Below are 12,751 nucleotides of genomic sequence, written 5' to 3'. Positions count from 1 at the left end.
ACCTGAATACCGTCCATGCCACCTTGGGAGGAGGTACTGTTAGTTAGCTCTGGGTAAACATAGTCAGAGGGAAGGAATGCCTGTCTGTCTGACACCTACCTGTGCTTTTTGTGAGGGGTTCCCCAAGATGCCCACCGTCTTAGTCCACTTGGGCTGCTGTAACAAACTGCTGTAGATGGGGTGGCTTAAACAACAGACATTTATTTCTCACAGTTCTGGAGGCTGTGAAGTCCAAGATGAAGGTGCTACAGATTTGGCATCTGGTGAAAATCTGTTTCCTGTTCATGCACAGCCATCCTCTCACCATGTCCTCACGTGACAGAAGTGGCCAGGGAGCTCTCGGGGTCTTATTTATAAGGGCACTAATCCCAGTCATGAGGGCTCCAACCCTCATGACCTATCACCCCCAGAGGCCCCACCTCTTATACCCTCACATTGTTCTCTTGTTTTAAAAAAGAACTTGGTTTTGCATTGGGTGTTAGGGTTTCAGTATAAGAATTTGGTGTCAGGGATGGATGGGCACAAACATTCAGACCACAACACCTACTCCTTTGAATCACCAGGGAAGCTTTGGGACGCTGGATTCCTGGGTCGCAGATGGTTAATATAGGGGCTGGGACTATTTGAAAACACTGCCCTTCTCCACACTCGATCTTGGATATGTTGGTGAAAAAATAACAATAATAAGGACTTCCCTAATATCAAGGTCAGCGGTCAGCAAAGTTTTTTGTTTTGTTTTTTTATAAAGAGCCAAAAAGTAAATATTTTCAGCTTTCTAGGAGATATGGTCTTTGTTGTTACCACTTGGTTCTGTCATTGTATTGCAGAAGCAGCTATAAACAATCGGTAAACAAATGGGTGGGGCGGGATTTGGCCCATAGGTTATAGGTTGCCTCTCCTGATCTAGATAATTAGTCTTGTGTGTGGTGATCAGACAAGTGATTGAACTTGCCCCTCTGTGGGGGTGGGAAGGTTTTTGGACTTGTATAAGAATATACTAGCAGATAGAGTCATTCAAGATACATCAAACTAGAATTATATCCAGCCACTAGTGCACAGCCCCTTAACAAACTAGAGATAAATATTTCTGTTTTGTTAAAACATTTTTTGAGTCGATAGTCTAATAATTGGTGTAGTGAATCCAAAATGTCATCAGAGGCCCAAGGTCCTTCTGTCTTTTGCCTTCCCTTCTCATGACTTCCTCACGATCATCAAATGGCCTCTGGAGCTCCAGTCATCACGTCTGTGTTTGAGAAAGAAGGCAAAAGACAGAAAGAAGAGTCAAACAAACAAACAAATAAACAAAAAATAAGGCACTTGTTGGCTGAGTCAGATCTCCTTACAAACTTAGAATCCCCAAACAATACCTTTTATTTATATCTCATTAGCCACTCTTATCTGTGAAGGAGATGGAAAATGTAGGTTTTGGTTTTTTTCTGAATACATTGCTATCCCAAGAAATATTGGGGGGAAATGGATACTCGGTGGGCAGCTAGCACTTGCTATCACTCAGAGGGATTCAAAGAATGCCCCAAATACGCCTAATCCCTGAGCTCTGCCAGGCTGATTTGTTCACTGACTCAGTCTATGGAGATGGTGAGCCTGAAGGCCCAGCTCTCCATACCTAGCCAGGCCCTTCCAGATGCTTTTGGGGATCTAATGTCTATGTTACTGTTATAAATCAAATACTTGCATAATTGTGATCACAGTCCTATCAGTCATCATAGCACCGCTTGGACACCCAGCGCCAAGAAACCCTTTGCGACATACCTTTTCCTCTTTGGGCAGCTTTTACTGCTAGAAAGTTCTTCTCTACTGAAATGTCTTTCTCTACTTTCTACCTGCTGGAAGTCTGCTTCCTGGAGTGACTGGGACAGGCCTCTGCTTCATTCCAGGTGTTTGGAGATCTCGACCCCCTCTATCCTGAGGCTCAGGTTATCATCCTCCAATGTCGTTTCTCTTTCTTCCGATAACTTGGTTGTAAATCATCTCATAAAGCTGAGTGCTCCTCAGGCTTTGAAGTGTGCATGCACCACCTGGGGTTCTCATTAAAGTGCAGAGCCCTTATAGTCAGTGCTCCGGGTGGAGCCTGAGAGGCTGGGTTTCTGACGTCTTCCCATGTGATGCTGCTGCTGCTGGTCCACAGACCACACTTGGAGTAGCAGGTGGTCCTGGGCCTCCTGGCTGTATTTCAGGTCATCTCTTAGCAGGTGGCATCCAAAACCTGACCTAGTTGCTCTGCTAGATTTAGGATAGAGCAAGACTTTTAACTCCTTTATTCTAGACATTGCCATTTACCTTTTAATGAAGTCTGAAGATTTCAAGGTGTTTTGTTTGTTTGTTTGTTTTAATCCTTACCTGGAGATATTTTTTCCATTGATCTTTAGAGAGAAAGTGGAAAGGAGGGAGGGTGGGGGAAAGAGAAAAAACATCTATGTGAGAGAGACACATCGACTGGTTACCTCCAGCATGACCTCTGACCAGGGCCAGGGATTGGACCTGCAACCCAGGTATGAGCCCTTGACCAGGAATCGAACCAATGACCCTTCTGTCCGTGGCCAATGCTCTAACCACTGGGAAATACCAACCAGGGCTACATGGGCTTTTTAAAATATATATAATATATTTTTATTGATTTCAGAGAGGAAGGGAGAGGGAGAGAGAGATAGAAACATCAATGATGAGAGAGAATCACTGATCAGCTGCCTCCTGCATGTCCCCTACTGGGGATCGAGCCCACAACCTGGGCATGTGCCCTTTGACCAGAATCGAACCCAGGACTTCAGTCCACAGGCCAACGCTCTATCCACTGAGCCCAACCAGCTTTGTCATTTTTAATGGCTCTCCCACGTTATTCACTTAGTTTGAATTTACTGAGACCTGTAAGTCTTTGTCCCTCAGGCTACTGCTGGGTGCACTCTCTCCCCTACCTTATACTTACGATGTTAGTTTTTTGGATTTTATGGCAGGTCCTGACATTGAACTTTGTGAATTTCATCACGTTGGATTAGACTCATCCTTCAGGCCAGATGAGGTCACTTGATATCTGTCATCCAGTGTATTTACTGTCTCTCTTAGCTTGGAGGCTTCTAATAAACTCGATAGGCCTCTGTTTCTCCATCTAATTCCCCTGGAAACTTCTATTCATTATTTGCAATTCTTTGGTTTAAGTCCTCTTTTCTCTGTCTTGTTCAAATATTGTGAGAGACCCTGATAGTCGCCTAACCAAACTGCAAGTACATGATGTCAGCATCGGGGATGCTGGTGGTTTTCATGTGGAGGCAGAATTTATCATCCCGTTGAGATGCCTATTTTTATGGTTAAAGAGGTCTTAGGATGTATATTGACATTTGCTGATTGCAAATTACATTAGCCATATATCCTCCAGACTTTACTTTCTGGGCTCCCCTTAACTCATACAATTTTTTTAAATGCACTGATCCCTCTCCCACTTCTGTTTGCCCTCACAGGGCAGTTGCTGTGTGTCCCTGGAGGGTGTTAGGCCTGTGAAAAGCTGATGAGACAGCCTCTCTTGGGCATTACAGCTTGATTAAAAGAATGATGTTTTGTGTCCCTGTTGGGCTTACCCATCTGAACATGACCTTCCATCCGGCCGGGCTCATCTCTGCCCCTCCCTCCTTCCCCAGATAGATTGGTGGTCTGCGTGGTCCCAGGCACAGCTGTTAAGCTTCTGTACCTGAATGCCGTCCATGCAACCTTGGGAGGAGGTGCTGTTAGCTCCGTGTACAGATGAGGACACACATAGCCAGAGAGGAGGAATAGACTCTCCCAGAAACTTATCACTGCTGCAGTATGCATGTGACAGAAATACGAGTAACACATCACTGAGATTAACTGGGGAAATGATATACAGTGTGTTGTTCCCATAACCTGCCTGATTCATCTTTCATATCCCCACGTGTTCACTCAGTAGTACTGAGTCCCTGCTCTGTGCCAGCACTGGGCAGCAGTGGCCTGGGAGGCAGATGTGGCCCCTGCACAGATGTGGGTGAGCACTGCCCAACGCCCACCCGTTGCAATGAACTTTTAAGGAAGGTCTCAATGTTCTTCTTTCCTTCTCTTGGCAGGTCTACATCCGGATAAAGGATGATGAGTGGAATGTCTATCGGCGGTACACGGAGTTCAGGAGTCTGCACCACAAGCTACAGAACAAATACCCGCAAGTGAGAGCCTACAACTTCCCACCCAAAAAGGCCATTGGAAACAAGGTACCGTCCCGTGGGGAGCCAGGCCGCTCGGCACCGGTGCCCACATTGAGGCAGACTTTCTTTTCCTTCCGTTTATGATTTAAACACACATGTGATGCAGGGGTTCTGGGGCCTGGGGACCCGAAGGTGTGCGACCCACTGTGGGCTCTTGGTTTCATGCAGGGAGGACTTCAAATGGGAGCCCACAGAGAGGGAAAGGGGGTGTTAGTGCAGCAGTGACACAGAGTGGCTGCTCCACAGGCGGAGCAGCCCCCCTAGTGCGATTTACTTCTTTTATTGGGGCTCATTGAATGGAGGGGTAGGGCATTCAGTAAAAGGGAGGGATATTCAGGATTTTTCTGGAAAAGGGGTGAAGATTTCTCGGAAGAGCCCATCAGCCATTTTGGGTCCTCACCTGGGCTTTCCCTTCTGATCAGGATGCCCAGGGTGTGTTTTTTAGGACACTAACACATTACAATGAGTGTATATGAGGCTCGGGGTCACCTCAAGGTGAAATTAGTCTCCATGTTGGATCGAGCTGGTCTTCTGCTGGTTTTAAGCCATAAACCCTTTGGGGGTTAGGCTTACTGTCTGCTTGATAATCTCTGGAAGCCTTATTGGTTATGCCGTTTCACCACATACCCTATCTCACATGCTCTTATAAACACACAACTCCAAAACTGGCTAGTAGAAGAAGAAGAAAAAAGAAAAAGTCACCCATAACTTTACCACCTAAAGACAATCACATTATGTTTTGTTTGTATACGTTCTCTTATATCTCTAGGGGCGGGGTTGGCAAACTTGTTCTCTAAAGGACCAGAGAGTAAATATGTCTGGCTTTGCAAACAACACCCTTTCAGCTGAAAATACTCAACTTTGCCCTTGTAGTGTGAAAGCAGCCACAGTGTGGACACAACTGGGTGTGTCTGTGTCCCAATAAAACTTTATTTATAAGAATAGGTGGCAGCTGGATTTGGCCTGTGGGTCATAGTTTGCCCCTATTCTGGACGAAGGAAATGTTTCCCAGTTCTTGCCCATGGCAGTTATGATATGTATTTGGACTTAGGAATGTGGTGGTACTTCCCAAGCAGAGTCTTCTCAAAAGAGCTTCTTTCATTATAGGGCCACTGCCCTCATGAGGCTTAGCAATTTGTAAGGACATAATTTGTTTCTCCTCCAGGTACCCTGGAGAAGGGAGGTGCTAGTCCTCTTCAGGTTTGCTGTTCGGTTAGTGGTCATTCACTCAGTGAGAGTTTATTGAGCACCGATCACGTGTCCCGGTGCAGGAGGCAAGAGCCCAGCACTTGAGAGGACAGGCCCGGGCTTAACTGCTGAATGTCTGTTCTGGTCCATTGCCATCCCTCATGTTTGCTTAGAGCGGCAGTTCCCCATCTTGGCTGCACTTGGGGAGTTTTAAAAACTACTGAGACTTGCCCTGACTGGATGGCTCAGTTGGTTGGAGCATGGGGTGAGGGGGTGGGTTTGATTCCTGGTTGGGATGTTTGGGAAGGTCGCCAATCAATGTTTCTCTCTCACATCAATGTTTCTCTCTCTCCTTCCCTCTCTCTAAATATCAATTTTAAAAAAAGATTTTTTTAAAGTACTGAGATTCGCTCATCCCCAGTCCCATTCTGATTTAATTCATCTGGAGGGAGGCCTGGGTCCTGAGGGGTTTAAAAGCTCTCCCTGTAATTCCAACATGCAGCCAGGCCTGGGAATCAAGTAGACGATGGAGATGCTTCAGCAATCACAGTGTATTCACTAGCTTGTCAGGATAGTTCACTCAGACGAGGTAAGGTCACGACCCTTCTCAGGACCTGTGAGAAACTGGGCCCTGTGTAAGAGGGGTTCCTCCACTACCGTGGTTCTCAGAGTAGGGTCAGCATCGCCTGGGTGCTTGTTAGAAATACAGATTATCAGGCTCCACCCAGACCTACAGAAACACGAGCTCTGAGCTGGGACCCAGACATCTGGGTGGGGCTGATACTCGAGGATGTGTGAGAACCATGAGCCTTCTTGTCCTGACCAAGCCCTGTGGCAGATTCCACATGCAACCGATTTCCTAGTTTCTCTCTTGAAGAAGTGGCTTGCTAGGATTTTCTTCCTTTTTATTTTTTTTGCAATTAAAATTTTTTTCACTTATAGTTGATACTCAATATTATATTACTTTCAGGTGTATATCATCGTGGTTAGACATTTAACTTACAACTTACAAAGTGATCGCCCTGATAAGTCTAGTACTCACCTGGCACCATACATGGTTATTGCAACATTATTAACTATATCCCTACGCCGCACTTTGCATTCCTATGACTGTTTTGTAACATTTGCCAATTTGTACATCTTAACCTCATCCCCCTACCCCCTTCTCATGGCAAGCATCAGTCTGTTCTCCGTGTCAGTGAGTTTGTTTCTGTTTTGTGTGTCATTTATTTTAATTACACGTGTAAGTGAAATTATATGGTGTTTGTCTTTGTCTGACTTATTTCACTTAGTGTAATAACCTCTAGGTCTATCCATGTTGTCACAAATGGCAAGATTTCATTCTTATTTATATCTGAATAGTAGAATTGTATGTATGTACATTTTCTTTATCCGTTCCCCTCCCTTCAGTGCAGCTCTGTTTACAAATAAATGAGCTTGGGAATTCGAGGTGTCATGGACACTTAGGTCACTTCCATATCTTGGCTATTGTAAATAATGCTGCAGTGAACATAGGGGTGCATGCATCTTCTTTTTTTAAATTTTATTTTATTGCTTAAAGTATTACAAAGAGTATTACATATGTCTCTCTCTCTCTCTCTCTCTCTCTCTCTCCCCCCCCCCCTCCCCAACCCCACCCCCCTTGAGCATGTATCTTCTTGAATTAGTCTTTTGGCTTTCTTCAGATAAATACCCCAATGTGGGATTGCTGGGTCATATGGTCGTTCCATTTCTAATTTTTTGAGGAATTTCCATACTGTTTTCTTTTTAAAAAAATTGTATTTATTAAATTGATTGAGGTGACATTGGTCAACATGAACATATTGGTTTCATGTGTGACTTTCTATATTACAACTTCCGTACTGTTTTCTATAGTGTCTGTACCAATTTACAATCCCACCAACAGTGCACGAGGGTTCCCTTTCTCTACATCTTCTCCAACACTTGTTTGTTGACTTATTGATGATAGCCATTCTGACAGGTCTGAGGTGATATCTTTTAATGTGCATTTCTCAGGATTTCCTTCCAACTTTATCTCAGAAAACCAGAGCAAGGTTTCCATAAGCCACTCCCAACGCTTGGAAGTTCCATAGGGAAAGCCGTTACTGACTGTTATGTTTACATATTCATAGATTTTGTTGTTTAAACTAGATTAGAAATCTGATCACGTAAGGACCTGTTATATCTTAATTTAAGAAGTTATAGAGCAGTTTATCTCAAGCCCAAAATTAATCTGTCACTCCATTTTTTTCTGTTGAAGAAAAGTGGAGTTGAGCCCATAAAAATGGAAGACTTAAAAATTCCACGCTTCTTCATAGCAGGGGTACAATAATTCTTATGAAAAGAGGGGAGGGAATTATATGCTGATTTAATCTAATGACTCGTAGGCTTATACAAATCTTGGGACCCATCCAGAATGTCTTAAAATGTCATAAAACAAAACCCTGCTAGCCATCCTGTTATCATTAGGAGACGTTCTTGCTTGCAGAAAGCATTGCCCGGAAGCAGCCCTCCCATGACCCTCCTTCAGGGCTGGCCTGTCTGCAGCTGGCTGAGGGAAATTAGTTCCAGGCTGCCCTGGGCCGCCCACGTGGTGAAATGTCCTGCATGGTGTGGTCACTTCCTGTGGTTGCTGCACAGATGGCCACACAGGTATGTTCCAAAACAACACAGATTTATTACCTCAGAGTTCTGGCGGTCAGAGGTCCAAAATTGGTCTCACGCAGCTCAAATCAAGATGTCAACAGAACTGCCTTCTGGAGGCCCCTATGTTGCTTAGCTGTGGCCTCCTGTGTTGCCATGGCTGCAGTCACATGGCGGGCCTCTGCCTCGCCAGCATGGTCACGTCCCCTTCTCGGACTCTGGCCCTCGTCCACTTCTGAGGACCCTGTGGATCACATGAATCATGAATAAATGAGCTTTATGGTCAACTCCTTTCTGACGATCCCGAACTTCATCCACCTGCACAGTCCCGTTTGCTTCCTAGGTTAAAGTCCTCACAGGTTCTGGGTTAGGAGGTGGCCCTCGCTGGGGCACACATTGCTGAATGCTTTCCCGAAGTGACTCCCTCCCCACCTTGTAGCTCCTCAGGCCGTAGTTAGGCAAAGCAACCCTACCAAGAACCCCGCCAATCCTAAGGACCCTGGGGGCCGGCCTCAGGTTAGTGGGCCGCAGCCTGGCTGGAATTAAGGAATTTAGGACGAGCCTGAAGCAGTCTGTCTGTCCTGGGCCAGAAACAGGGACTGCGGGTGGGTGTCCCCTGAGGTGGGTCATCCTCATCCCCGCTTCAGATTCTCAAGGGCGCTGTTAATTTTGGGACTGACTTTGAGCAGCTGTGGATTTCTTCCTGTGAAATCAGTGCCAATAGGGCAGCACCTCCCCCCACCTTCCCCTCCCTTCAGTGCGGCTCTATTCACAAAAAAACGGGGTTGGAAAGGAGAGGCACCATTTTGCTGGGCTGGCCAGTGAGGACGGGTAGTACTAAGGCTGAAGCGGGTTCTCGACGAGGTCTGTGGTCCTGCTCCTGGTGGGTGGGGGGGCGTGGGGGAGCTGCCAGTTTCCTCTGCTGCCCAGGAACCTAACAGCTCTGGGGCCTCTGCCGCCTGCAGCAACCTGTGCAGCCCCTTAGCCTGTGATTGGCTGGTCGTGCCATGATTGTGCTTTGATGCTCTCTTCCCCAGCATTCATCTACGACATACCCGCTTCCTTTAAGTACACAGTGGCTGCTGCCCAGCACAGGTCTGAGGGTCCAGCTGATTCCCAAGTGCAGACTGAGTCAGAATGCAGGACTTCAGCGCCCAGCGGAGGCTGCCTGAACTCTGCTAAGAGACCAAGCGTGTGCTCCCCAGCGGTCCCAGTAGCTTGGGATACCTGCTTTGATACCCCGAGGGCAGGTTTTCTAAAGAGCTTCTATTCTAAGTTGGACCAGGAAAACCTACCAGGTCAGAATCTTTCCTTTGATTGAGTAACTTCAAGAGTGATGCACTTGCACTTGGACCATTAAGGCATGTCCACATGCTATCTTTGGGGACTGAGTTATAGATACCTTGTTACTCTAAGCCTTGGACCCATTCATGAGTCACTCCAGAATCCACAGGCCTAGACGGTACCCAAGGGCATGTTAAACATAGGTTAGCCTTTTTAAATTCATCAGATGAGTATCTTTCTAGCCTGAATTTCTAGTTATTTCCCCAGTGATGCCAATTACAGAAGTAAAATGTGATCTCAACCTGTTTGAACTTTTTTAATCAAATTAGCACATTGCATAGCTTGTGGATTCAGGGTCTGTCTTTACAAAAGCATTGCTTTTGCCTCGCTAGGCTATGCACTTGTTTACTTGTAAATGTTCTGATGCCCAGAGCACTCGCTAGAGATGGCCATGCCCTCACATACCACATCACGCCCAAATCTTGTTAGAATCGTTACCTGAATATCCTCCACCATTTGATGAAGTTTATTCCTTTGTAGCTGAGTCAAGCCACAATAGTTGTATATTCAAGTTACTCATTGGTCAGCTGATGTGGTTCAGTGGTTGAGCATCAACCTATGAACCAGGAGATCACGGTTCCAGTCCTGGTCAGATCATTGCCTGGGGTTGCAGGCTTGATCTCCAGTAAGGAGTGTGCAGAAGGCAGCCAATCATTAATTCTCTCTCATCATTGATATTTCTAGCCCTCCCTCTCAAATTTAAAAATGTACATATTTTTAAAAGTTACTCATTAATGTTTAAATATCACAGACATAGGGCTTATCTCAGCCAGGACAGGCTTGGTTAGGCTGACTTAACAAATGACTCAGGCTCACACTTCGTGTCCGCCGTGGTTGGTTGGGAGCTCCACTCATGGTGTCGGGGTCCCGGGCTGCTGGAGGCTCCTGTGTGTGTGCTGAGCAGGAGCAGGGGCACAGGCAGATCAGACACTGGTCTTCAGGCTCTGTCTGCAAGTGACACATGCCAATTCCACTTGCATTTCATTGGCCAAAGCAAGCTACAGGGCCATGCCCAATGCCAAGGGGCAGAGGAGTCCACGCCTACCCTGTGCGGAGAAGGAGAACCAGCATCTTCACCATCAGCTCTCACGACCTGACCCCCACCCCGGGCGTGGCACTTCTCTTCAGCCACATTACTGAGCAGGATTAAGATGATAAGAGAGTCGAACTCCACAAATCCAAGTCCTGTGGTCTCTGTTTCCCTCCTTCCATGTTTAGATGATCCTACCCAAGCCACTGTCATCTCTGCCCTTTTCCACTCTTGTCTGACCAGCAGTCTGTTTCCTACCTGTAGCCACAGTGCGGTCTGCATACATAAGCCGAGTTGTGTCACTATTGATTAAACCCTCCAGTGGCGCCGTGGCAGGTAAATCCACGACTCCACTGTAGTCTGCGGTCCCTAACTGTCCTCCACACCCTCCCACCTTATCTCATGCCCCCCTCCTCTCCCTCCACACCAGTCACACTGACCTCCTAACACTTCCAAGCTGTCCCTCTGCCGGGAATGGCTTTTCCCGTCTCTGCAGGGACAGCTCCTCAGAGTGAGGCCTTCCCGACCCCTCCTCATTGCCGCCCCTTCAGTCACTCTCTGGCCCACTCTTCGTTTTTACTTTTCTCCTAGCGCGTCCCATGAATTGAGACGTTTATTGTGTACTTGAGTGTTGTCTGCCTCTGCACTGGAACGGAAGTTTACGAAGCGGGGCCTGTCTGTGTCTGCTCACTGCTCTCTCCCCAGCTCTAGAACAGTCCCCGGACACTCACGGCCTGAATGATCGAATAAATGAACAGAAATCAAATGGAAAAAAGTTTCCCTTTTATTTCCTTCTTCCATTCACTGAGTTCTCAGCACAGATTCAAAAATATCTGAATTCCAAAAGCGAGCAGACTAACTTCCGGGTGGCTTGGGAGTTCTCATTCCTGTTTTGGGTGAACACTTTTTGCAGAATGGGCAGGCGGCCGCGAGCCTCTGGAGACAGGAGAGAGGGCTCTCTAGCGATCCCAGGGAGTTGCCTGGCCGGCTGCCTGTCCAAATGGACGTTGCCAGCATGGGGCTTAGGTAAAAGCCTCCTTTTCGACGATGCTACTAAAAGTGTACATTATTGCTCCAGAGCAAATGAGGATCGAGAGACTGTCATTCCTTCTTAGGATAATGGCACCGGTCTCCCAGAGTTCGTTTGGCATTAAGGCAAGGAGATCACTTCCCCCCTGGGCCGCGGATAATGCAGCTTGTTGGAGAAATTATGCATTAAAACCCTCATTCAAAACTCATACACTGGTGTGTGGCGAGGAGCCGACGGGCACTCACTGAGGCGTGGAGAGCGCCTTTGCGGCTCCCTGGGAATCACCGATTTAACTGCAGCCCTGGGGGAGGCCGGACCTCAGCAGTGGAGGTGGGAACCAGTGGCATCTAGAAGAATGCTAAAGCTGATAGGCTTTTCCACTTGGAAAACCTGTCCAGCGTTCAGGGGCATGGTGCGGGGGGTAGAGGTTACGCAGGGGTGGGCAAACTTTTTGACTCGAGGGCCACAATGGGTTCTTAAACTGGACCGGAGGGCCAGAACAAAAGCATGGATGGAGTGTTTGTGTGAACTAATATAAATTCAAAGTAAACATCATTACATAAAAGGGTACGGTCTTTTTTTTTTTTTTAGTTTTATTCATTTCAAAGGGGCCGGATCTGGCCTGCAGGCCGTAGTTTGCCCACGGCTGGGTTACAGGGATGATTTGAAGTTCACAGTCTTGTAGGGAGAAAGGCGAGGGAATCAGTTCTCCTGGAGGCGTCCTCTGGGCTGGAGCAGGGTCCCCTGTGCTCTGGAGAAGAGGGAGGAGGGAGGCACAGCTGCTTTCTGCAGGAGGGAAATGCTTACAGGGCCATCCAGAGCCTGAGTTACTTCCAGGTGGGGCAGCAGGCTCAGCTCAGACATCCTTTCCTTCTGTGCACCTGCTTCCTCCGTGCATCTTATAGTAGCTTCCTATTGCTGCCAGCACAAATGACCAGACACCTAGTGGCCTTAAACGGTGTGTTTTGTCACCTTCTAGGTCAGTGGGTCAGAGGTCCGCCTCAGGTCTCCCTGGGTAAAGCCAGGGTGTCGGCAGGGCTGTGTGCCTCCTGGAGGCTCCGGGAGAGTCTGCTTCCTGGCCTTCTCCAGCTTCTGGCGGCTTCCTGCATTCCTTGGCTCATGGCCCATTCCTCTGTCTTCATCGCTGCATCTCTCTGACCATTCTGTGGTCACAGCTCTCTCTGTCCACACAGTGAAATCATATCCCACACACTTAAGGGATATGAGTAGATGGGGCCACCCTCATACCCCAGGATGGTTTCTCCATCTTAAGGCCCTTAACTCAGTCACCTC

The 12,751-nt window shown here is 47.3% G+C and overlaps 1 protein-coding gene across 1 annotated transcript in view; it reads left to right on the top strand.

The window, feature by feature from the left end:
* SNX29 (sorting nexin 29) overlaps nucleotides 1-12,751 on the top strand; it is a 447,929-nt gene that overhangs the window by 367,119 nt on the left and 68,059 nt on the right. Inside the window, exon 19 of the mRNA XM_081089509.1 lies at nucleotides 4,089-4,229. Coding sequence (XP_080945635.1) covers nucleotides 4,089-4,229 — 141 coding nt within the window. The remainder of the gene's footprint in view (nucleotides 1-4,088; nucleotides 4,230-12,751) is intronic.

Source organism: Myotis nattereri (genome assembly GCF_964212035.1).
Source record: "Myotis nattereri genome assembly, chromosome: 4".
Taxonomy (NCBI): Eukaryota; Metazoa; Chordata; class Mammalia; order Chiroptera; family Vespertilionidae; genus Myotis; species Myotis nattereri.
Note: the sequence above shows the minus strand (reverse complement) of the source record. Positions and strands in the feature narration are given on the sequence as shown.